We start from the raw sequence: 26,073 nt of genomic DNA on the forward strand, positions 1-26,073 counted from the left end.
GTTTTCCTTTTTTATTTTTCCGACGCTTACATTCCGCTACCCTTCACTACTTATTTTTGCCTAAAAATATCTCAACATCCTTGTTATTCTTAATGCCCTATTGTACCTCAGTTCTCTCATTCGCATTTTTTTCCTACCTTTATACATCTCTGTCTTTTTTCTCCTGTGCTATTTCTAATCCTCCTTTCTTCCATAATCATATATCACTTTTCCTAATGAAACAAATAATAATATTTGATATTACAATTAATTTTATTTATTTTAATTTTAATTTATCTTTTACGCATGAGAAACAATTAACAGATTGTAATATTTAGTTAAATCACGATTCTGCTTTCACTCTATCAAAATGAAATAAGATTTTATGTATCATTCTTTTTTAAATAAATATTAAAAGTTGGATATTATAATTTAATAATTTTGTGCATACAAGTTAAAACTCATAAAAATCTATATTTCGATATTATTGCTGCTCTGTCGTTTATTATGTGCGTTAATGTGCTTGAATGTGCGCTTTCGTTGAAAACCAGAATAAACTCGGAAGAAAAATCAATAACTCGAAATATACGTAAAGTTGTGTTAAATGAAGTCGAACAAAGTGAACTTATGATTCTCTCTCTCTCTCTCTCTCTCTCTCTCTTTCTCCGTGTTCGCTCATTATTCTCTCTTTGCTTCGAGTCCTATCGATTTCCATTCCGACTTAATATATTTTCTGCGCACATAGCGTCCTGTATTTTAACTGCATTACTTTGTTATACTGCGTTATACAAAGGGACAAACAAAGAGAAGGAGGGTGAAGAGCCTGAGTTGTAAATTTCTTTTTCTTCGCTTTTCTTTTTTTTTTATTTTATCGTATTTTAAAGTCTGAGAGCGTATAACTATAACCACGATCGGTGCTCTCGATTTTCTTTAAACATGCGATTTTCACGCAGGTTGAAATTTTTTTTTATGCTCTCCGCCGTTATAAATTTAATATTCGCATTTGCGTTTGAGTGTTGCTTATCTATGTTTGCTTGAATTTTTAAAGCAAATCGCTTACTTCTGCATCAGTGTCTGTAGAATTATTATTGATTTAAGAGATATCCTCTTAATATTTTTTTTCTTACAAGAATTACGAGTAATAGGAAAGGCATAGCAATTGCGTATGTAATTTAAACGCGCAAACGCAAATATTTAATAACTGTGAGAAGACTAAAATGTGTTCTTTTCGCTTTCTCTTAAAATTTTTCAATTCGTATCGAGACGCTCAGTTTTACACATCGTATGATTGATCAGCTTTGTACGATTTAGTAATATCAGTTATAATACAAATTATACATATATATTTTTATAAAAGAAGATGAGAATACAGTAAATTATTATAATATAAAAAGTTGAAAACGAAAAAAGTATGAAACAAATACCTACAAGCACTATCAATCGAACCGTTGAAATTCCGCTTCGTATTTTTGGTATCTGGCCAGGTTCACCGTACATTCCATTTTATAGAATGTTTTGGACGATTGCACTCGTGGCTACTCAATCTTTACAATATCGATATATTATTTTGCACTTACACACTGTCAATCTTTCCGATTTGATGGATGGTTTAAGTGCAACCTTGAGTTTTAGCCAATTTTTTTCTAAACTCATCATTTTCTGGTTCAATCAGCGGTAAGACACGAATAGCTATAATTTAAATGTTAGAAAGATATTAATAATATTTTCATAAAGAGAGGCACTATTATTTTTAATCATATTATTTGTGCACAATGTTATACAAATTCCTGCATATGTAGTAGCTCCAGAAAATTAAAATTCTTTTTACTATTATATTGTGATAATTAATAAAATCGCTCATAATAAAAAATAATTAATAAAATAGAACATTTGATAAGATATTGAAGATGATGGCGATGGACTGGAAAAAAAATAGCAGTGCTGATTTTAGTGCACGTGTGAGAACAAACAAAGCCATTCTATCCCAGAATTTCGCTAAAACCGTCTTTGGTATCTTTTCGATAGCCATAACATTATACACCGCTAGCGTGTTCACATTTGATACGAGTAATCTAGAAGAGACTGACATATCCATGCGACCGCTTATTCTAAAGATGGACTTTCCATTCAATAATAATAATACACGATTTGTTTATGGATTGGTATTAGTTACACAATTCTTTTGCACAGTGCTATGTGGCTGTACTGTTGTCATGTTAAACGTTCTCCTCGTTGTCTTAGTAAGTTGAAATTGTCTTGAAAAGTATTGTTTTAAAAATTTATAATTGTTGCGACCTTAACTAATGTAACGCAATGTTCTATGGAATTATATAATTATTGAGATTATGTACAAAATGTAGATGAAATCACGCTTTCGAAATCTTTTAGGTATTACATTTAGCTGGTCAAATCGAGATTCTCGGAAAATGGTTCACAAACATCATTTCAGAGGAAAATGGACACAGGCTGAACCTAGCAATGATGAGGAAAATAATTGAAAAACATCAGAGTATTATTATCTTTTCAAAAAGCATTGAAAATTTATATTCCGATATTGCGTTGATTCTATTCGTGTCAGATAGTTTGATTATATGTTGCATCGGTTTTGTGCTGGTTACGGTAAGTAATTATGATGAGTGTTCCCAGTAAGCCAAAATGTTTTGAAACATTCCAGCAACACATAGCAGCAATGTCGCTAAAACGTTTCAAAATATTTCTTGCTTATTGGATTGTTGCTGAACAATCAATAATTAAAAAAAAGAAATTTTTGTAAAAAGGTTACTGGTAATTTATTTAACTTTATTTTAATTTATATATAACTTTACTTATGTTAGCCTACTTATCATTAATTATTTTAATATCACCATTATATATATTATATATATATCACAAGTATTATTTTTAATATTCCTAAGTCAATTGGAAGGCCCAATGCTGCTACGATTATAATGAAGTCCCTTGGATTTTACCTTATAATGAATTTTGAGGTATTCATGTTTTGTTTTGCTGGAGAATATTTAAGTTTTAAGGTTAATATTAACGTCTATAATGTATTCATTTATTAATAAATGAACTGTTAATTTTTCTCTTTGCTTAACTCTCTGGTATATAGAGCAGAGCAATTGGAGATGCTGCATACGACTCCTGTTGGTATCAATGCAGATTTCAAGACAGCCGGATTATTTTGCTCTTGATAATGAGATCGCAAAACCAATTGACGATTACAGCTGGAAAATTTATGGACCTTTCCCTCGAACGATATGTCAGTGTAAGAATACTGTCAAAATATTTTTGTACTGTAAAAATTAAAATTCCTTCTTAAATATACATATAATATTTTAAATATATTTAACTTAAATATATAAATATAAATATATTGTTATATGTACTATACATATTATATGTTTACAATCCTACACCTTTTATATTTACAATAGTACAGTTTTTATAATAAATAACATTTCACATATATCTTTTATATTACCTGCATTTTTATGTATTAATTTAATGATAAATGCATAATATTTGTTATAGATTATAAAAGCTTCAGCATCTTATGTATCAGTAATGCTAGCGATATATTGACAACAAAGATACGAGTGCTTAACATTATAGCTACGATGTAGTAATTTATAATTGTTAAATCTGATTATTATATATAAATAATATGCACGTATTGAATAAAAATCGCATTTTGCTGTATAATATAATATTTGTTTTACTTTTATTATTTGAATGATTCGTGCAAGTGCGTGCAAATCAGTAATATGAATTAATTCATTATATTAATTGTAAAATTGACATTAAATTTTCTTTATTTATCCGAGAGAGATATGTTACAGGTAACAAAGATTCAAAGAATTGTACGAGAAATTCACATTTATGATACTTAATTTTAATAATTTTATTTTATTTCTTATAGTGCCTTATACTTTTATATTTTTAAATTTTCGAAAGGAATTAGGGCTACGAGTCAAAGGTTAATTATTGTGAGTTAAATTATTTGTATAAACATATCACAACAATAAAAACACTTTAATGTCTGCTATAAACAATTAAAAATCAAAGACAAAAGAACAAAGAACAGACGTTTCGATCCCTTATCAATGTTGAAATAAAATTAAATTAGAATTATACTACGATCTCATATTATTCAGATGACATAATTGAAGCATGGTGCAATGGAAAACGGTAATATAATGTTCCTCCGTATAAATGCATGATTATAATTTCTTATGTTAGAATCTTAATAGACAAGCAATGCGACGAGAGAGAAAAATCGTGTCATCTTTAGTCTGTACTGAGACAATATGTCTCATTATATTGTCTCAGCACAGACAATATAATGATGACACGATTTTTCTCTCTCGTCGCATTGCTTGTCTATTAAGATTCTAACATAAGAAATTATAATCATGCATTTATACGGAGGAACATTATATTACCGTTTTCCATTGCACCATGCTTCAATTATGTCATCTGAATAATATGAGATCGTAGTATAATTCTAATTTAATTTTATTTCAACATTGATAAGGGATCGAAACGTCTGTTCTTTGTTCTTTTGTCTTTGATTTTTAATTGTTTATAGCAGACATTAAAGTGTTTTTTATTGTTATGATATGTTTATACAAATAATTTAACTCACAATAATTAACCTTTGGCTCGTAGTCCTAATTCCTTTCGAATTTTTAAATTTGTTGAGTCTTATTACTATTTTATATTCTATATTTTTATTTTACCGAGACTTTAGAGCAAGTTTAATTCCGATGTGCAATCGTCCACAATCCGTGACGTTTCATACGACACTCTGAATTATTAAAGCAAATAATAGTTGCAAATACGCAGTAACTATCTTACATGAAAAATATCCTTCAACAGGTCTTTTCTTTCAAAGGTGATTGTTTGTGAGAAGTTGAGACCTTATGACTAAATAATATTTTGTGCACAATTACTTGGCAAATTTCTCTATATTTTCCTCTCAAATCTCTTTTTTGCCCTCTAGATCTTAAGACTTTTCCAAGATCGCGTCTTGCTAGCAGAGGTATATTCATCGTATAGATCACTAGATATCATTATATATTTACGCAAATTATTCGTGAGTGCATAATCTCCATTGAACAGAACGTGAGACGACTTTGCCCATTCCCTTTCTTTTTTTAAATTACAAGAGATTGCTTCTTTATGCGCACGCAGTACGATAAAAATATTTAATGAACAACCATCATTGGTCAATCCCAAGAGTGCTGTTTACTTCATATTTTCTTAGAATTCCAGTCTTCACGTAAATTTTCTACAACGTACATCAAGTACGTGGAGAACATAATTTCAGCTAGAACACACATGTTTCTTATACTTCGAGAGTATTCCTAGATTTTGACTTGTAAATAGACAATTGCAGAGAAAAACAAGAAATTATGAGGAATAATCGTACGATCAATCGAACGGTAGAATTTATGCTCACCATGTTCGGTGTCTGGCCAGGTATATCATGCGTTATACTCTACAGAGTGTTTTGGATGATTACGCTAGCAATTAATCAATTCTTCCACTACTCGTACTTTGTAACGCATTTTCATTTCGACAATCTTTTCGATTTGATGGACTGTTTGAGTAGCTTTTTGGCGCATGTAAAACTAACCGTTAAGCTTATTATTTTCTCGTTGAAACAACGGTAAGCGAAAATTAATCAATTAAATAATTAAAATTTCGTAAAAAAAGTAATGTGAAAATATGCTGCAACCGTTCTAAAATATCCGATTGTTTATAGAAAATTCGTAGAAATCTTGACAACGATGGCGGAAGACTGGAACGATTGCAATAACGACGGTGTTGCGGTGCGCGAAACGGCAGGCAAAACAAAACTATCGAGTCGTATTTGTAATGGATTAATTATTCTTCATACAATCGCCGCGTTTGCATACGTCATTGGTATTCTCCTGGCCGATGCCGACGTCACCGATCGAACGGCTGAACTCCCTCTCATGATGAAAATGGAATATCCCTTCATTATAGACACGCAACGCAAGTACAGTCTGGTATTAGTTACGCAGTTCCTTTTCGTGATGGTGTGCAGTTGGGGAGCTGGTTTATTCAACGCTCTGTTTCTAACTCTGGTAACCTGCACCTACATAAGCAAGTACCATAAGAAAAATATAATTATATTTGTAATTAATAGCTAACTGTAAATCATTAGCATAAATATTAGAGTAAATTCGAGAATTAAATATTCATCAGGTTTAATTCACCCTCGTGCGATTTATTATGTTCATTTCTCATAACAATATTTTTATAGTTTAAAAGTAAAACAAATAATTGTAATCACATTGTGTCATAAATGACAGAATCTTTATTAGTAGACTCTACACGTAGGCAGTCAAATAAACATCCTGCTTTGCTGGTTGACAAAAATTGGATCAAAAGACATCGAGAACAAGCATGATTCATTCGTCACTGTCACGACGAAAATTATTCGAAAGCATCAAAAGATTATCAATCTTTCGGAGAACGTTGAAAACCTCTATTCATACATCGCTTTGCTTCAATTCACATCAAATATAGTGATGATATGCTCATTAGCATTTCTTATTGTGACTGTGAGTAAAGTTATTCAAATTTCAAATATGAAAATACGCATTTTATCTTAGAATCAATACCATTACTTAATTTTTTATACAATGATCTATCTTGCATATTTATGTTATATCGCATTATTTAATTTATTATAAATAACTATTTATAACAAATTGAAACAATTTTTTATGTGTTGAATATGTTTATTTTCGTTCTACCTCAACATTGTAGGCAATTGGCAGTCCCGATGCCACTGAACAAATAGTAAGATCACTTTTATTTTATGCTGTAACGAATCTCGAAGCATTTATATTTTGCTTCGCTGGAGAATATTTGAGCAATAAGGTTAGCAACGGAAAATTATTGCGATTATAATAAAAGAATCCTAAAGATAATTTAGCGTTTATGGTATTGATAATAATATTACAGAGAAAAATATTGTAGAATTTCTATTTTTATTATATCTACATATCTTCATAGAGCAAAGCGATCGGAAATGCAGCGTATAATTCTGCTTGGTACGATATGAAAGCTAAGGATAGTCGTGTTCTATTATTTATAATTTTAAGATCTCAAAGACAATTGAAGCTTACGGCGGGCAAGATGACAGTTCTTTCCTTTGAGTGCTTTACAAATGTAAAAGATATATATATATACATATAATAATTAAAGAAAAAACATTTCTTAACTTTTTAATATAAAATAACATTATAGTTACTTGTTACGGGCAAAGTCCGCAAGTGGGAAGTATCGACATTGCCCAACCCAATTGCATTGGGTAATATTGACATTGTCCGGGCAATGCTGACATTGTAGAAAAGACAACTCGAGCAATGTCGACATTGATCACTTGCGCACTTTGTCCGTAACACATAAATATTTTTCTTTATCACTGATGATAATATGTAACATTGTTATAGATTATGAAGGCTTCGGGATCGTATTTATCAGTACTACTGGCAATGAAATAAACGCCGTAAATCCATTATGTAACTAATTTCTTAAGTTACAGTTGCCAGAATTAACAAACAAAGTGATTAAATAAAGATCGACATTTTTAATTAGAAAAATTAAAACATAATATATATGTACATATAAATACATATATTAATAAACACATAGTAAATATTTTTTAAATATATACTTTTAGACTAATGCAATATAATTATTAATTGTAAATAGAAAACTGTAACACTGAAATCGTGATATTTTTTTTCGTTAATTTGAAAAAAATTATGTTTTTACATGGTTTCTATTTAAGACATACAACTCCTCAGTCCTTCAAACATACTTTCGTATATGAAACATTATATTGTACCATCATTACACCGATTGTTACATATGCAGTCTATGCACTTGTTGATTTCTTGTAAAACACCAGTGCTCACAGATATGCTGCTTTGTGCATTTGAAAATACTTATATATTAGCACTGCATATGGGTTTATTTGTTGCTTTTTTGCTGTAGCTTTAGCGCATGAATTTCAAAACTATTCCGGAGTGTAAGCTGAAGTGCGACTGACCGTATGATGCGTACACCATCGCGTTCATGTCCGCATGAATCATTGCATATTTAAAATGGATAATATGCGATTACATTACGAGCCCCTAAGGGAAGTACAAATAACCCTATGTATTCTCTCTCTTCTTATATCGATGTTGTGAAAAGCTACGGTAAGTGTATGCGAGCGAGGGCTGCATGATGAAAATATTTAATGACATACTCTCATTGGCCGATCATAGTAGAGAGCGCCCATTTGATGATCTCATAGGACCTTCCAGTCTTTGTAAAGTTATTCTAGAAGATACATCGAGTACTCGCTGGAAAATACTGAGTGAGAAATATTGAATATTGTACAAAAGAGAGAAATACAGAAAGAGAGAACACAGTTCCTTTACCTCCCTGAAAAAAAAGTGTTTGTCCTACGTATAAACTGATGTTTTTCCTCGCGTAAAAACGAAAGCGAAGTGAAATAAAGAACTATGACGCGTAAAAGCACAATTAATCGTACGTTAAAATTAACGCTTATTCTGTGCGGTATATGGCCAGGCACAAAGTGCGTTATAATCTGCAGGGCGTATTGGATTATCGCATTAGTAATAGATGATATTTGTCACTGCCGTTATCTTTTAATGCATCTGCATTCTAACGATTTGTTTGACTTGATGGACTGTTTCAGTAGTTTCCTAACGCAAATAAAATTGACATTTAAGTTGATTGTATTCTGGCTGAATGAACGGTAAATATAAATGCTACACAATAAATAATTTGCATGTATATTACCTAAAGTTAATTCTACTATTATCTGTCGTTACTATCCAAATTCATTACAATTAATACATATTTAGATAAATAAATAATTAAAATATTTAATAATCATTATTTGTTATATACAAATATTTGTTTTTTTAAATTTTGTGACAAAAAGTGAGAAAAAAATTTTTGTACACATTTTATTTTGACAAAATGTAAAGAAATTGGCAAGTTAAAATATCATTTTTAAAGAAAGTGATACATAATTAATAATACGCGTTTACATAATTATATGTAATAATACTTTATACAATATACTTCTCTAAATACATAATTCTGTATCATTTGTCCCATAGCCGGCAGAATAACCAAATTAATAATTTGTAGGAAATTCTTTAAGATCTTGACGATGATGGCAGAAGACTGGAACGATTGCTCTGGCAGTAACATCAATATGCGCAAAACAGCGAGCATAGCTATATTAGCAAATCGTATCACTAGTGTAATATTCACGCTTTACACGTTAGCTATTGTTGCGTATAGTATTGGCATTCTTTTGGCTGACGTCGACGTCACCGGGAAGTCCGAATTACCTCTTCTCTTAAAGGTGGATCTTCCTGTTAACATAAACACAAAATTAACGTATAAAATGCTTCTGACCATGCAATTCGTGCATCTCATTATGTGCGGCTGGGGAACGGGTATATTGAACTGCTTGCTTTTAACTTTGGTAGGTTGCGACGAGTGCGAAATGTACTTCTCATAAATAATCCATATTAATAATTATAAAGTAATTACTAATAAATATTATGATAAATCAATATTTTTTTTCGCTGTTTAATGTATTAATTTGATTGATAGATACAATGTACAATTTTTTTTTTTTTAGACTTTACATGTAGGTGGTCAGATGGATATTCTGCGTTGCAGGTTAAATGAACTCGTACCACGAAGGATCCGAATCTGTCACCGTCACGACAAACAGAATTATTCGCAAGCATCAAAGAATAATTAATTTTTCGGAATATATTGAGGATTTATATACATACATCGCATTAGTGCAATTTACATCGAACACTGTGCTGATTTGCTCTTTGGGATTTCTTATTGTAACGGCGAGTGAATACATTAAATATTTCTCATACATAATAATGAATACTATATTTTATAAAATTAAACATAAATTTGTGTTGCAAAATAAATTTTTTGCAACTCGTTAGGGTAACGTAAAAGTCTATTTATAATTTTGGAACGCATTTAATAATTGCTACATTAATATTGCAGGCGATTGGCAGTCCCGATGCAACGGAGCATATAGTGCGATCTCTTTTATTTTATACCGTGACGAATCTTGAAGCATTTATATTTTGTTATGCAGGAGAATATATAAAAGACAAGGTTAGATATGAGGAAATAATTATGAAAATAATCTATAATTATTATTTCGAGATTGTTGGACATTGTAATACATATAAGGGCAATCTTTTAACGGTTTCCAACTTTCTTCAGAGTAAAGCTATCGGAAATGCGGCGTACAACTCCGCCTGGTACGAAATGAAACCGAAAAACAGCCGTAATTTAATATTCGTGACATTAAGAGCGCAAAAGCAATTGACACTTACAGTTGGAAAAATAATGGATCTCTCCTTAGAATCTTTTACAAGTGTAAGTCTTATACGTAGGACACAAGATAACTTTGGACAATAATTGTATACATAGGGTTAACCAGGGTAATTGTGACGAAAAAACGTAAAGTTGTGGAATTCAACAACGTATCATTTTCTTAATTTTTATTATTTGTATTTAATTCTTGTACGAATAATTATTGTAAAGCTTCTACTATTAATAGGAAAATATTATTTGTTAAGAATGAATAAAAAAACATTTATAATAATTACAAAATGCAAACGATATTCATTCTTAGTATTAAAATATATTTTCAACAAAGATGAACATGTCTTTTTAACATTTAACATATGTTATCGTTCTTAATATATATTTACGCAAAAATACACTAATATTTCTTATCATAAGTAAAACTTTCTTTCTCTTCGGAATATATAATAGTTTCGCGACATGATCTGTAAAATAATTACATATATATTTGCTGAGAAACCTTATAATACAACATAAAATTATTAATTTTATATAAGACAACATTGAGCGATAAAGGAAAACAACACGAAGATATGTTTAAGGTTCGTTTTCTTATTTATAACTTCAAAATTGTTACAAATCATTAACATGAAATTAATATTCATTTGATAATATATACGGATTATGCATGACTATTATTGTTGTACAAATATGAGCTAATTGTCCAAAATATGATATTTGAATTGTAATTATGTAAAATTATTAATGAACTCACAGTCGTCAGTATTTCAATGTGTCGCATTTGGGTAAGCCATAACTTAATGCAATCGCGCGCGAAGCATCATGGTTTCCCCGAAACTTATCGTCACAATTACTCCATACATTGAATTCACTGTAGGGTAATTGTGGTGTTCAATTAAAAAGTTATATTCATTATTAATTGTACTATAACCTTGACAAAACGTTTATTTAGAATTATAGTAATCTTAAAGTAATGAATATCGTATTTAAAATGGCTTCGTTTGGAAAAGAAATAACTTTGAATAAATATCTGCGAACTTTGATAACCTGACTATTTTACAACGCTTTACGGATTTGATAATTATTATAATATACAATTTTTGTTCTTAGGAAAACTTGTGTCAATTTAAAGTCAAATCGTCATTAAACGTGGAATAATAAAAAATGTAAAGTCTTTTTGTATTTTATTACAGTAAAACTAGACACTGTCGCATTTACCCCGCCGCTCCATTACAATTACCCCGGTTAACCCTAATATTTATATTAAGATACTTTCTATATAAAATTTACTTTTTGTCTACGTAAATTTTTTTTGCCAGTACATTAAATTTGTAAATTTTTTATAGCAATATTCGAAACGCATTTTTCTTGGTGACAAAATCATAATATTCTAAAATATTAATTTCCAATTAATATTTTATAACTAACAAAAAATTCATTCTTTATTATAGATCATGAAAGCATCAGGATCGTATTTATCAGTACTGCTAGCTATGCAATAAACACGTCGCTTGAAAATTTTTATATAATAGTCGTGAAGCATACATCGTATAAGTATACCTTCACTAGTGACAGAAATGCATGTAGTACAACATATATTTTCGTGAACTGAATAATAGTATAATTGAAAAATATTCTAAAATCGTAGTAATCAAAAGATTATAAAATATAAAATTATAAAAGTCATTTTTTAAATACTGTTAAAGTACTCTTCAGATTTCTATTTTCTAAAAATTGTAAGATATCATATTATATGTATTATATTATGTTATATCGATGATACTTTTAGTCAATAATCAAAATTGAAATAATGAAAAACATAGAAACCAGATTTGACTTTTATGTCATCCATGTAAAATTTTACACACATTTGCATTTTTAGAGGAAATATTAAATAAAATAATTAAATAGTTAGAGATATACATACATTTCTCGTTATAAAAGATAAGGTTAAAATTAGTTCCAAAAAATATAATGTAGCAAGTTTCAATACAACGTTATTAACGACGGTATAACATTTAATTTGTTTGAATATACATCTACGTAAATTTGGATTGATATATACGTAGTATTTTATTTCATATACATTTTCAGATACTCATACATGCATTTGTTAATCCTAATTGTTATTTTATCCGTACCTATATTTCTGTAACACAAAATCACTTTTAGTTATTTTATGCAAATTAATGTAGTATTTACTATAGAATTGCATATAATTGCCCGGTTGTTCATCCTTTAGAGTTTAGAGATTAGAACCTTCCTAAAGCACCATCACGATTGATCATCGGATATATACCTACACCGCTGTATCGTCCGCACGTATCAGATACTTAAAATGAACAATTCACGATTGTAGTACAAACACAAGATAGAAGGGAAAAAGACATCACGTATCTTTCCGTTTTTTACGTTAAACAAAAAAAAATAGTAAGGTCGCTTATATTTTACGCTGTAACGAATCTCGAAGCATTTATACTTTGCTTCGCTGGAGAATAATAACGCTTCGAGCAATAACGTTAGTAACGGAAAATTATTGCGATCGTAACAAAAGAATCGTTAAGATAATTTAGCGTTTATTGATAATAATATTACGGAGAAAAATATTGTAGAATTTCTATTTTTATTTTATCTATCTTCACAAAGCAAAGCGATCGGAAATGCAGCATATAATTCTGCTTGGTACAATATAAAAGCTAAAAATAGTTCGCGTTCTATTATTTATAATTTTAAGATCTCAAAGACAATTGAAGCTTACGGCGGGCAAGATGACAGTTCTTTCCTTTGAGTGTTTTACAAATGTCAAAGATATATACGTATATATACATATTATAATTAAAGAAAAAACTTTTCGTAATTTTTTTTATTTAAAATAACATAGTTACTTGTTACGGGCAAAGTCCGCAAGTGGGCAGTGTCGACATTGCCCAACCCAATCGCATTGGGTAATATTGACATTGTCCGGACAATACTAACAATGTAGAAAAGGCAACTCGGGCAAAGTCGACATTGCCCTCTTGCGCACTTTGCCAGTAAAATATAAATATTTTTCTTTATCATTGATGGTAATATGTAACATTGTTATAGATTATGAAGGCTTCGGGGTCGTATTTATCAGTACTACTGTCAATGAAATAAACGCCGTAGTATCCATTATGTAACTAACTTCTTAAGTTACAGTTGCCAGAATTAACAAACAAAGTGATCAAATAAAGATCGACATTTTTAATTAGAAAAATTAAAACATAATATATATGTACATATAAATACATATATTAATATACACATAGTAAATATCTTTTAAATATATATTTTTAGACCAATGCAATATAATTATTAATTGTATATAGAAAACTGTAACACTGAAATCGTGATATTTTTTTTCGTTAGTTTGAAAAAAATTATGTGTTCTTACATGGTTTCTATTTAAGACATACAACTCCTCAGTCCTTCAAACATACTTTCGTATATGAATCATTATGTTGTACCATCATCACACCGATTGTTTTATATGCAATCTATACACTTGACGATTCCTTGTAAAACACCAGCGCACACAGATATGCTTTGTGCATTTGAAAATACTTATATATTAGCACTGCATTTGGGTTTATTTGATGTTTTTCTGCTGTAGCTTTAGTGCACGAATTTCAAAACTTTTCCAGAGTGTACACTGAAGTGCGACTGACCGTACGATGGGTACACCGTCGCGTACATGTCCGCATGAATCATTACATATTTAAACTGGATAATATGCGATTGCATTACCAGCACCCAAGGGAAGTATAAATAACCCTACGTATTCTCTCTCTTCTTATATCGATGTTGTGAAAAGCTACGATAAGTGTATTCGAGCGAGGGCTGCATGATGAAAATATTTAATGACATACTCTCATTGGCCGATCATATTAGAGAGCAACCATTTGATGATCTCTCGTAGGACGTTCCAGTCTTTATAAAGTTATTCTAGAAGACAAATCGAGTTCTCGCTAGAAAATACTGAGTAGGAAATATTGAATATTGAACAAAAGAAAGAAATAGAGAACACAGTTCCTTTGAAAGTGTGTTTGTCCTACGTATAAACTGATGTTATTCCTCGCGTAAAAACGAAAGCAAAGTAAAATAATAAACCATGACGCGTAAAAGCACAATTAATCGTACGTTAAAATTAACGCTCATTCTGTGCGGTATATGGCCAGGCACAAAGTGCGTTATAATCTGCAGAGCGTATTGGATTATCGCATTAGCAATAGATGATATTTGTCTCTGCCGTTATCTTTTAATGCATTTGCATTCCAACAATTTTTTTGACTTGATGGACTGTTTCAGTAGTTTCCTAACGCAAATAAAAGTGACATTTAAATTGATTATATTTTGGGTGAATGAACGGTAAGTATAAATACTACACAATAAATAATTTGCATGTATTTTACCTAAAGTTAATTCTGTTATTATCTATCATTACTATCTATATTCATTACAATTAATACATATTTAGATAAAAAAATAATTAAAATATTTAATAATCATTATTTGTTATACACAAATATTTGTTTTTTTAAATATCTAACTAAAAGTGAGAAAAAATTTTTGTACACATTTTATTTTGACAAAATGTAAAAAAATTGGCAAGTTAAAATATCATTTTTAAAGAAAGTGATACATAATTAAAAATACGTTTACATAATTATATGTAATAATACTTTATACAATATACTTCTCTAAATACACAAGCTTCTGTATCTTGCATTTGTCCCATAGCCGGTAGAATAATCAAATCAATAATTCGTAGAAAATTCTTTGAGATCTTGACGATGATGGCAGAAGACTGGAACGATTGCGCTGGTAGTAACATCAATATGCGTGAAACAGCATGCAAAGCTAAATTAGCAAATCGTATCACTAATGCCATGTTCACTCTTCATACGTTAACTATTGTTGCGTATAGTATTGGCATTCTTTTGGCTGACGTCGACGTCACCGGGAAGTCCGAATTACCTCTTCTCTTAAAGATGGAGCTTCCTGTTAACATAAACACAAAGCTCACGTATAAAATGCTTCTGACCATGCAATTCGTGCATCTCATCATGTGCGCCTGGGGAACGGGTCTATTGAACGCCTTGCTTTTAACTTTGGTAAGTTGCGACGCGTGTGAATGTACTTTTCATAAATAATACATATTAACAATTATAAAGTAATTGCTAATCAATATTGTAATAAGACAATATTTTTTCCGCTATTTAATGTATTAATTTGATTGATAGACACCACGTATGATTTTTTTTTCTAGACTTTACATGTAGGTGGTCAGATGGATATTCTGCGTTGCAAGTTAAATGGACTCGTACTACGTAGAAATGAAGTATCCGAGTCTGTCGCCGTCAAGACAAATAGAATTATTCGCAAGCATCAGAGAATAATTAATTTTTCGGAATATATTGAGGATTTATATACATACATCGCATTAGTGCAATTTACATCGAACACTGTGCTGATTTGCTCTTTGGGATTTCTTATTGTAACGGCGAGTGAGAACATTAAATATTTCTCATATAATAATGAATATTATATTTTATAAAATTAAACGTAAATGTTTGTTGCAAAATAAATTTTTTGCAACTCGTTAGGGTAATGTAAAAGTCTATTTGTAATTTTGGAACGCATTTAATAATTGCTACATTAATATTGCAGGCAATTGGCAGTCCCGATGCAACGCAGCACATAGTGCGATCTCTTTTATTTTATACCGTGACGAATCTTGAAGCATTTATATTTTGTTATGCAGGAGAATATATAAAAGACAAGGTTAGATATGAGGAAATAATTATGAAAATAATCTATAATTATTATTTCGAGATTGTTGGAAAGAGACATTGTAATACATATAAGGGCAATCTTTTTTAACGACTTCCAACTTTCTTCAGAGTAAAGCTATCGGAAATGCGGCGTACAACTCCGCCTGGTACGAAATGAAACCGAAAAACAGTCGTAATTTAATATTCGTGACATTAAGAGCGCAAAAGCAATTGACACTTACAGTTGGAAAAATAATGGATCTCTCCTTACAATCTTTTACAAGTGTAAGTCTTATACGTAGGACACAAAATAATTTTGGACAATACTTGTATACATAGGGTTAACCGGGGTAATTGTGACGAAAAAACGTAAAGTTGTGGAATTCAACAATGTGTCATTTTCTTAATTTTTGTACGAATAATTATTGTAAAGCTTCTATTATTAACAGGAAAATATTATTTGTTAAGAATGAATCAAAAAACATTAATAACAATTACAAAATGCAAACGATATTCATTTTTAGTATTAAAATATATAATATTTGATCAACAAAGATGAACATGTCTTTTTAACATTTAACATATGTTTTCATTCTTAATATATATTTAAGCAAAAATACACGAATATTTTTTATCATAAATAAAACTTTCTTTCCCTGCGGAATATAGTTTCGCGGCATGATCTGTAAAATAATTACATAGATATTTGTTAACAAACCTTATAATACATTATATAAAATTATTGATTTTATATAAGACAACATTGAGCGATAAAGAAAAACGACACGAAGATATATTTAAGGTTCGTTTTCTTATTTATAACTTCAAAATTGTTACCAAAATCATTAACATGAAATTAATATTCATTTGATAATAAATACGTATTATGCATGAATATTATTATTGTACAAATATGTGCTAATTGTCCAAAGTATGATATTTGAATCGTACTTATGTAAAATTATTAATAAACGCGCAATCGTCAGTATTTCAATATGTTGCATTTGGTAACTTAACGCAATCGCGCCCGAAGTATCACGGTTTCCCCGAAACTTATCGTCACAATTACTCCATACATTGAATTTACAGTAGGGTAATGGTGGTGTTCAATTAAAAAGTTATATACATTATTAATTGTACTTTAACCTTGACAAAACATTAATTTAGAATTATAGTAATCTTAAAGTAATGAATATCATATTTAAAATGGCTTCGTCTGGAAAAGAAATAACGTTGAATAAATATCTGCGAACTTTCATAACCTAACTATTTTACAACGCTTTACGGATTTGATAATTATTACAATACACAATTTTTGTTCTTAGAAAAACTTATGTCAATTTAAAGTCAAATCATCATTAAACATGGAATAATAAAAAATGTAAAGTCTTTTTGTATTTTATTACATAAAATTAAGCACTGTCGCATTTACCCCGCCGCGTCGTCACAATTATCCCGGTTGACCCTAATATTTGTATCAAGATACTTTCTATATAAAATTTCCTTTTTGTCAACGTAAATTTTTTTCTGCCAGTACATTAAGTTTGTGAATTTTTTATAGCTATATTTAAAACACATTTTTCTTGGTGACAAAATCATAATCTTCTAATTTCCAATTAATATTTTATAACTAACAAGAAGTTCATACTTTATTATAGATCATGAAAGCATCAGGATCATATTTGTCAGTACTGCTAGCTATGCAATAAGCATGTCGCTTGAAAATTTTTGTATAATAGTCGTGGAGCATATATTGGTATAAATATAGCTTCAATAGTGGTAGAAATGCATATAGTACAACATATATTTTCGGACTGAATAATAGTGTAATTTAAATATTCTAAAATTGTAGTAATCGAAAGATTATAAAGTATAAAGTTATAAAAGTCATTTTTTAAATGCTGTTTTCCATTGTTTTCTCATTTTTTATGTTAAGTTTTCCAAAAAAGAAATATTTTTTAACTTGTCGGAAAATTATTAACTAATTAAATTATGTCAGCAAAAAGAGTATATATTCTTAACTGTTCAAATTTTATGTATTAAATTAAATTTTCTATAATTTTTTACTGTTGTAATTTTCAGAACTTTTAAAAATCCTATGACGATTTTTTGATTTTTTAATGAAGTAAAGTTAGATCACTTTTAATAAATAATAGCATAACATTTACTTAACTCATTCATAATTACGCTAAAATAACATTTCTAAGTTGTGTCACTTTTGAAATAAAACAATGATATGTCTGATAATAATGCACATTTTTCTTTATCACTGATAGTATTAACATTGTTATTGATTATGAAGGCTTCGGGATCGTATTTATCGGTACTACTGGCAATAAAATAAACCCCGTAGTATCCTTTATGCTCGGTCCACACAAGTAACAAACCAAGTGATCAAATACAGATCGACTTTTTTAATTAGAAAAATTAGAACATACTTGTAATATAGTATATGTACATATAAATATATATTAATATATACATAGTAAATATTTTTTAAATATATACTTTTCGATCAACGCAATATAATTTTTAACTGTACATAGAAAACTGTAACACAGAAAATGTGACATATTTTTCATTCACTTAACTAAAATTATATGTTCTTTCATGGTTTCTATTTAGGACACACAACTCCCCCCTCAGTTCTTCAATCATACTTTCGTATTTGAAACGTTATATTGTACAATTCTAAGCGCACACAGATACGCTGCAAATACTGCTTTGTGCATTCAAAAATACTTATACATTAGCACTGCACTTGGGTTTCTTTGCTGCTTTTCTGCTGCAGCTTTGGTGCATGAATTTCAAAACTTTTCCGGAGTGTACACTGAAGTGCGACTGACCGTCAGATGCGTACACCGTCCCGTTCATGTCTGCATGAATCATTGCATATTTAAACTGGATAATATGCGATTACATTACCAGCACCCAAGGGAAGGAAAAATGACCCTACGTATTCTCTCTTTTCTTATATCGATGTTGTGAAAAGCTACGGTAAGTGTATGCGAGTAAGGGCTGTATGTGGTATGATAAAAATATTTAATGAGATACTCTTATTGGCCGATCATGGTAGAGAGCACCCATTTGATGATCTCATAGGACCTTCCAGTCTTTATGAAGTTATTCTAGAATATACATCGAGTTTTCATTGGGAAATACTGAGTGGGAAATATTGAACATTGAACAAGAAAAAAAAATAGAGAGCACAGTTCTTTTACCTCCCTGAAAAAGCGTTTGTCCTATGTATAAACTGATGTTTTTCTACGCGTAAAAACGAAAGCTAAGAGAAATAAAGAACTATGACGCGTAAAAGCACAATTAATCGTACGTTAAAATTAATGCTCACTGTGTGCGGTATATGGCCAGGCACAACGTGTGTTATAATCTGCAGGGCGTATTGGATTATCGCATTAGTAATAGATGAAATTTGTCACTGCCGTTATCTTTTAATGCATTTGCATTCTAATGATTTTTTTGACTTGATGGACTGTTTCAGTAGTTTCCTAGCGCAAGTAAAATTTACAATTAAGTTGATTATATTCTGGCTGAATGAACGGTAAGTACAAACGCTGCACAATAAATAATTTGCATATGTATTACCTACAGATAATTCCATTATTTAATGTCATTAATTTCTATGTTTATTACAATTAATATAGATAAGTAAATAAATAAATAAGATATTTAATAATTATATATTTAATAATCATTATTCGTTATACACAAATATTTGTTTTTTTAAACTTTGGACAATAAACGTGTACAAAATTTTCGCATACATTTTATTTTGCGAACATGTAAAAAAAATTGATAACTTAAAATATCATTTAAAGAAAGTAATGCATAAATGAAAATACGTTTTCATAATTATATGTAATATATATATAATACTTTATACAATATACTTCTCTAAGTACACAAGCTTATGGGTCTTACATTTCTCCCATAGTCGGCAGAATAATTAAATCAATAATTCGTAGAAAATTCTATGAGATCTTGACGATGATGGCAGAAGACTGGAACGATTGCGCTGGCAGTAACATCAATATGCGTGAAACAGCATGCAAAGCTAAATTAGCAAATCGTATCACTAATGCCATGTTCACTCTTCATGCGATAACTATTGTTGCGTATAGTATTGGCGTTTTCATGGCTGACGTCGACATCACCAAGCAGTCCGAACTACCTCTTCTCTTAAAGGTGGAGCTTCCTGTCAACATAAACATAAAACGCACGTATAAAATGCTTCTAACTATGCAATTCGTGCATCTCATCATGTGCGGCTGTGGAACGGGTCTATTGAACGCCTTGCTCTTAACTTTGGTAAGTTGGAAAATATACTTGTCATATATAATACACACTGATAGTAATTATAAAGATAATTGCTAGTCTATATTGTCTTAAAACAACTTTTTTCGCTATTTAATGCATTAATTGGATTGACACTATGTATTATTTTTATTATTTCTAGACTTTACATGTAGGTGGTCAGATGGATATTTTGCGCTGCTGGTTAAGTGAACTCGTACCACGAGGAAATGAAGGAACCGAGTCTGTCGCCGTTACGACTAATAGAATTATTCGCAAGCATCAAAGAATAATAAATTTTTCGGAATATATTGAGGATTTATATACATACATCGCTTTAATACAATTTACATCGAACACTTTGCTGATTTGCTCTTTGGGATTTCTTATCGTAACGGCGAGTGAAGACATTAAGTATTTCACATAATAACGAATACCATATTTTGTAAAATTATACGTAAATTTTTGTAAAATTTTGTAAAATTTTGTAAAATTATACGTAAATTTGGCAAAATAAATTTTTTGCAACTCATTAGAGTAGATGTCTATAATTTTGGAACGCATTTAATAATTGCTACTTTAATATTGCAGGCAATTGGCAGTCCTGATGCAACGGAGCACATAGTGCGATCTCTTTTATTTTATACCGTGACGAACCTTGAAGCATTTATATTTTGTTACGCAGGAGAATATATGAAAAACAAGGTTAGACATGAGGAAATAATTATGAAAATAATCAATAACGATTATTTTGAGATTGTTGAAGAAAGAAATTATAATGCATTTTAGTGTAATCTCTTTTAACGATTTTCAACTTTCTTCAGAGTACAGCTATCGGAAATGCGGTGTACAGTTCCGCCTGGTATGAAATGAAACCTAAAAACAGCCGTAATTTAATATTCGTGATATTAAGAGCGCAAAAGCAATTGACACTTACAGTTGGAAAAGTAATGGATCTCTCCTTAGAATCTTTCACAAGTGTAAGACTTATACGTAGCACACAAAATAATTTTGGACAATAATTGTATACATAATATTTGTATTAAGATACTTTCTATATAAAATTTACTTTTTTGTCTACGTAAATTTTTTTCTCCCAATCCATTAAGTTTTGTAAATTTTTTGTAACAATATTTAAAACGTTTTTTGGTGACAAAATCATAATCTTCTAAAATATTAATTTGTAATACAAAAAGGTCATACTTTATTATAGATCATGAAAGCATCAGGATCATATTTGTCAGTACTGCTGGCTATGCAATAAGCACATCGCATATTTGAAGATGTTTATATAATAGTCATGAAGTATATATCATGTAAATATATCTTTACTAGTGATGCGTATGGTACAACATATTTTTTTTGGTAGCCTAAATGATAGTATAATTTACATATTCTAAAATCGTAGTAAATATAAAAATATAAAAAATTATAAAATAAGTCATTTTTTAAATGTTATTAGAGTACCTTAGACTTTTATTTCCTAAGAATTGTAAGATAGTCATAATATATTATGTCGTATCGATAATATTTTTAGTCAACAATCAAAATCAAAATATTGAAAAATATAACAATCTGATGCGACTTTTGTGTCATCCATGTCCAGTTTTACACACACTTTTAGAGAAAATATTAAATAATATAGTTAAATATTTAGATATACCTACACTTCTTGTTATAAAAGAATGCTAAAGGAAGGACGCTAAAATTATTTATAAAAAATATAATGTAGCAAATTTTAATACAACATTGTTAACGATCACGCGCGGTATAACATTTGATCTGTTTGAATATTCATCTACGTAAATTCTGATTGATGTATACCTATGTAGTATATTATTTCACATACATTTTCAGATACAAATACATGCATTTGTTAATGCTAATTATATTTTATCCGTATCTCGATTTCTATAACACAAAATCACTTTTAGCTGTTATATGCAAATTAATGTAACATTTTGCAGTATTGCTCATAGTTGCCCGGTTGTTCATCCTCTAGAGATTAGAACTTTCCTAAAGCACCGTAGTCACGATTAATCATTGGATATATACATCGCCGTATCTACGTCCGCACGTATCGTTACATATTTAAGGTGAATAATTTACGATTGTAATACAAACGCATAAGATAGAGGGGAAAAAAACCTCATCTATCTTTCCGTTTCATACGTTAAACAAATGAAAAACTACAACGAAATGTATTTACGGTCTATGCGCTCGACACGATGAAAATATTTAATGAGCAACTCCAATTGCGATCAATTGCTGATGGTTGAATCTATTGATATTTCTTAGAAGCTTCCAGTTTTTTTTATGAGCAAGTATTCTATAATACGTAGAAACGCATGCGTTTGATCAGAATATATTTCTTTTATCTACCTGAAGTTTTTTGTTCTATTGTACGCACCTTTATGAATTCTCTGAGCACAACGGAAAATAAAGAGAAATAAGAAATTATGACTCGTAAAAGTACGCTTAACCGCACGTTGAAATTTATGCTCATTTTGTGTGGTATTTGGCCGGGCGCATCGTATGTTGTACTTTGTAGAATATTTTGGATTATTTCATTGACAATTACTCTATTCTGTCACTACCGTTATTTTCTGACACATGTACATTCTGCTGAAATATTAGATTTAATGGACTGCCTATCCAGTTTCCTAGCATATTCCAAAATAATTATTAAATTTCTTGTGTTTTGGTTAAATGAGCGGTAAGTAATATTATTTAATTTGTATACAATGTCGAAAATATTTGGCAAAAATATTACGATCGATGTCATTATAATAATTCAAAGCTTTAGCGAAAGATATTGTTATTTCAAAATCACAATTTTATAGAAAATTTATTTATACAATAGCTTTCTCTTTAAAAGTATATAGAATTGCAAGTAATATTATTATGTACTCACCAAACATTCTTTTTAAAACATTGTATGTGCATTTCGTGGTAATTCGACCAGCTTCAGATAAGAAAATATCAGCCAGAAAATAAAGCGCTCTAATTAAAAAATATAGTTGTAATATTTTTTCTTTATAATATCAATATATAATTATACTTATTATATTAATAATTTATAAACAAAAATTGTTGATGAATAAAAATAACAAATCTTTAAATATCTATTGATATTTACATGACGACAATTAGGATTATCTTGCGGTAGTACGATTAATAAAAGCAATTATCCACAGAAAATTCGTTGAAATTTTGACAGTGATGGCAGAAGATTGGAATGATTGCGCTAATAGTGACATTAGCATACGTGAGATAACACGCAAGGCGAAAATATCGGATCGCATTACAAACGCAATCATCACCCTTCATACAACGACAGTTGTTGCATATTGCATTGGTATCGTCTTGGCTGATGTTGATGTCACTGACACTGCGAAAGAACTACCTTTAGTCAATAAGGTGGAAATTCCTTTCGACATAAACACGCAAATTACGTACAGAACCGTTTTAATCACGGAATTTTTACTTATGATTCTTTGCGGATGGGCGGCTGGTATAACAAACTCTTTATTATTAACACTCGTAAGTTAAAAATTCTTTATCCATGTAAACTGTATCTAATTAAAATGATAATACGTGTTTAAAATGCCGACGTAAAAGATGTAAAAATTGAAATGACTTATAAAAAATTTTATTTGTGTTTGTTTTGACGATATTATTTAATCATTGTGCATTTACTTAATTCGTTTGAAAGGAAAAAATAAGCAATGATAGATCTTACGCAAAAAATTAACTCTCGTTAAAAAATTTGTATTCTCCGACACATTTTTAAAGAATTACATGTCCTTGTTCGGCGGGTTGTAAGACACGCAATCGATCGCTAACAGCATTGCACATGTCTGGCAATACTAGCCTACATTTTTGCTTCCTTTGGTGTTCTTTTTTTTTGCAGAAATATAATCAAAGAACATGAACTGTCAGACATCACGTGTAACTGAACGCGCGGCTCCTTAAAACTATGTTGGAGAACAAGTTGATTTTCCTGAACAAAAGTTGATCCTTTTTTTTATATAAGATTCTCTAAATTTTATGCTAGACGTCCTAAAACATTCTGTATACATTTTTTTTATTTTGAGAACCTAAGATATTTTTATTTTTAGATTCTTATTTTTTATTTTCAGATCTTACATACGGCTGGCCAAATCGAGATTATGCGTCATTGGCTGATGCAACTTGTGCCTCGTAGGAACGAAGACAAACATAAATCAATAGCTGCGACTACGAGTAAAATTATTCAAAAACATCAAAAAATCATCAATTTTTCAAGAAACATTGAAATACTTTATTCGTATATTGCGTTGCTTCAGTTTGTGTCAAACACAATAATGATATGTTCTATAGGTTTCGTTATCGTAACAGTGAGTAATACTATTAAATATAAATAATAATATTGCAATTCTTCCAATTGTAGTTGACAATAATATAACACTGTTTAATAATAATTTATTTTTTATATTGCATAGCATTATTTATATTGTATATTATACGTTTAAATTTTCTTTGTTATGTTTAATTTATATTTTATATTATATTGTAGACTTATATTTTTAATAACTTTTTGTATATTATTTTTGCAATTTTTCAGGCAATCGGTAGCCCCAACGCGGTAGAACAAATAATGAAATCAATTCTATTCTATACTATAACAAATCTCGAAGCATTTATATTTTGTTATGCCGGAGAATATTTGAATAACAAGGTTAGTGACAAAATAATATTTATAACAATGATAAAAGTATATAACTATTTTCTTCATCTCGCAAAATATTGCAAAGAATATTATAAATATTAAAAATTTTATCATTTCCATTTTCATAGAGTAAAGAAATTGGAGTCGCGGCGTACAACTGTGAATGGTACGATTTAAAATCTACAGAAAGTCGAATCTTGTTATTTATTATATTGAGATCGCAGAAACAATTGACACTCACGGTAGGAAAGATGATGGATCTCTCTTTGCAAGCTTTTACAAGCGTAAGATTTATACGTAAACTTTTTATCTTTAAACTCGAAAAGAAAGATACATGACAAAAGAATCATAATGAACTTACTTATTATATATAGAATTATATAATATTAGAATATTTATTTTAATTAAAAATATCAATTTCCAAAACAAAAGTGGTAACTGATAACTTTATTTTAGATCATGAATGCTTCGGGTTCATATTTATCAATGCTATTGGCGATGCAATAAACAGGTCGACAACTTTTAAGTAATTATAGAAAATATAAATTATTCCTAATTCACTAGTTACAAAAACGCATATTGTAATAAAACATATTTTTTCAAATATAATACAAAATAATCGTAAAGTTTCTTATTTTTTTGTTTAAGTTATCGGTACATGTACAGTTAAGAAATATCGTAAACACTGTTTACTATATGTAAAGAATAAAATTTATTATTTGCTTAAATTTTAACAAGTAAAATAATGTAAATTTCACGTAGCGTTGCACTTTATAATTTTTATTCCTATCGATTCTTTCTCCCCTATAGATTTTAGAACTTTCCTGAGAGGTC

The 26,073-nt window shown here is 29.6% G+C and overlaps 3 protein-coding genes across 3 annotated transcripts; all 3 read left to right on the top strand.

Moving 5' to 3' along the window:
* Positions 1-1,889: 1,889 nt before the first annotated feature.
* Positions 1,890-7,523, top strand: LOC108721325 (odorant receptor 67b-like). The gene is made up of 8 exons (XM_018445816.1): positions 1,890-2,219; positions 2,368-2,488; positions 5,371-5,653; positions 5,750-6,095; positions 6,339-6,575; positions 6,784-6,897; positions 7,033-7,188; positions 7,473-7,523. The coding sequence occupies exons 1-8, from the start codon at positions 1,890-1,892 to the stop codon at positions 7,521-7,523; spliced, it is 1,638 nt and encodes a 545-aa protein (XP_018301318.1).
* A 1,011-nt stretch (positions 7,524-8,534) lies between these two features.
* On the top strand, positions 8,535-25,746 carry LOC108721331 (uncharacterized). The gene is given in 20 exon segments (XM_018445830.1): positions 8,535-8,791; positions 9,193-9,535; positions 9,695-9,762; positions 9,764-9,920; positions 10,090-10,203; positions 10,315-10,470; positions 11,874-11,893; positions 15,215-15,557; positions 16,114-16,227; positions 16,347-16,546; positions 19,516-19,776; positions 20,201-20,543; positions 20,692-20,925; positions 21,120-21,233; positions 21,353-21,521; positions 22,965-23,244; positions 23,726-24,071; positions 25,135-25,248; positions 25,368-25,523; positions 25,696-25,746. Coding segments are annotated over 20 exon segments (3,840 nt in total).
* Positions 14,705-17,926, top strand: LOC108722079 (odorant receptor 4-like). The gene is made up of 6 exons (XM_018446994.1): positions 14,705-14,811; positions 15,215-15,557; positions 15,713-15,946; positions 16,114-16,227; positions 16,347-16,502; positions 17,876-17,926. The coding sequence occupies exons 1-6, from the start codon at positions 14,705-14,707 to the stop codon at positions 17,924-17,926; spliced, it is 1,005 nt and encodes a 334-aa protein (XP_018302496.1).
* Positions 25,747-26,073: the final 327 nt, after the last annotated feature.

This window comes from Mycetomoellerius zeteki, unplaced genomic scaffold, assembly GCF_001594055.1.
Source record: "Mycetomoellerius zeteki isolate Tzet28-1 unplaced genomic scaffold, Tzet1.0 scaffold105, whole genome shotgun sequence".
Lineage (NCBI taxonomy): Eukaryota > Metazoa > Arthropoda > Insecta > Hymenoptera > Formicidae > Mycetomoellerius > Mycetomoellerius zeteki.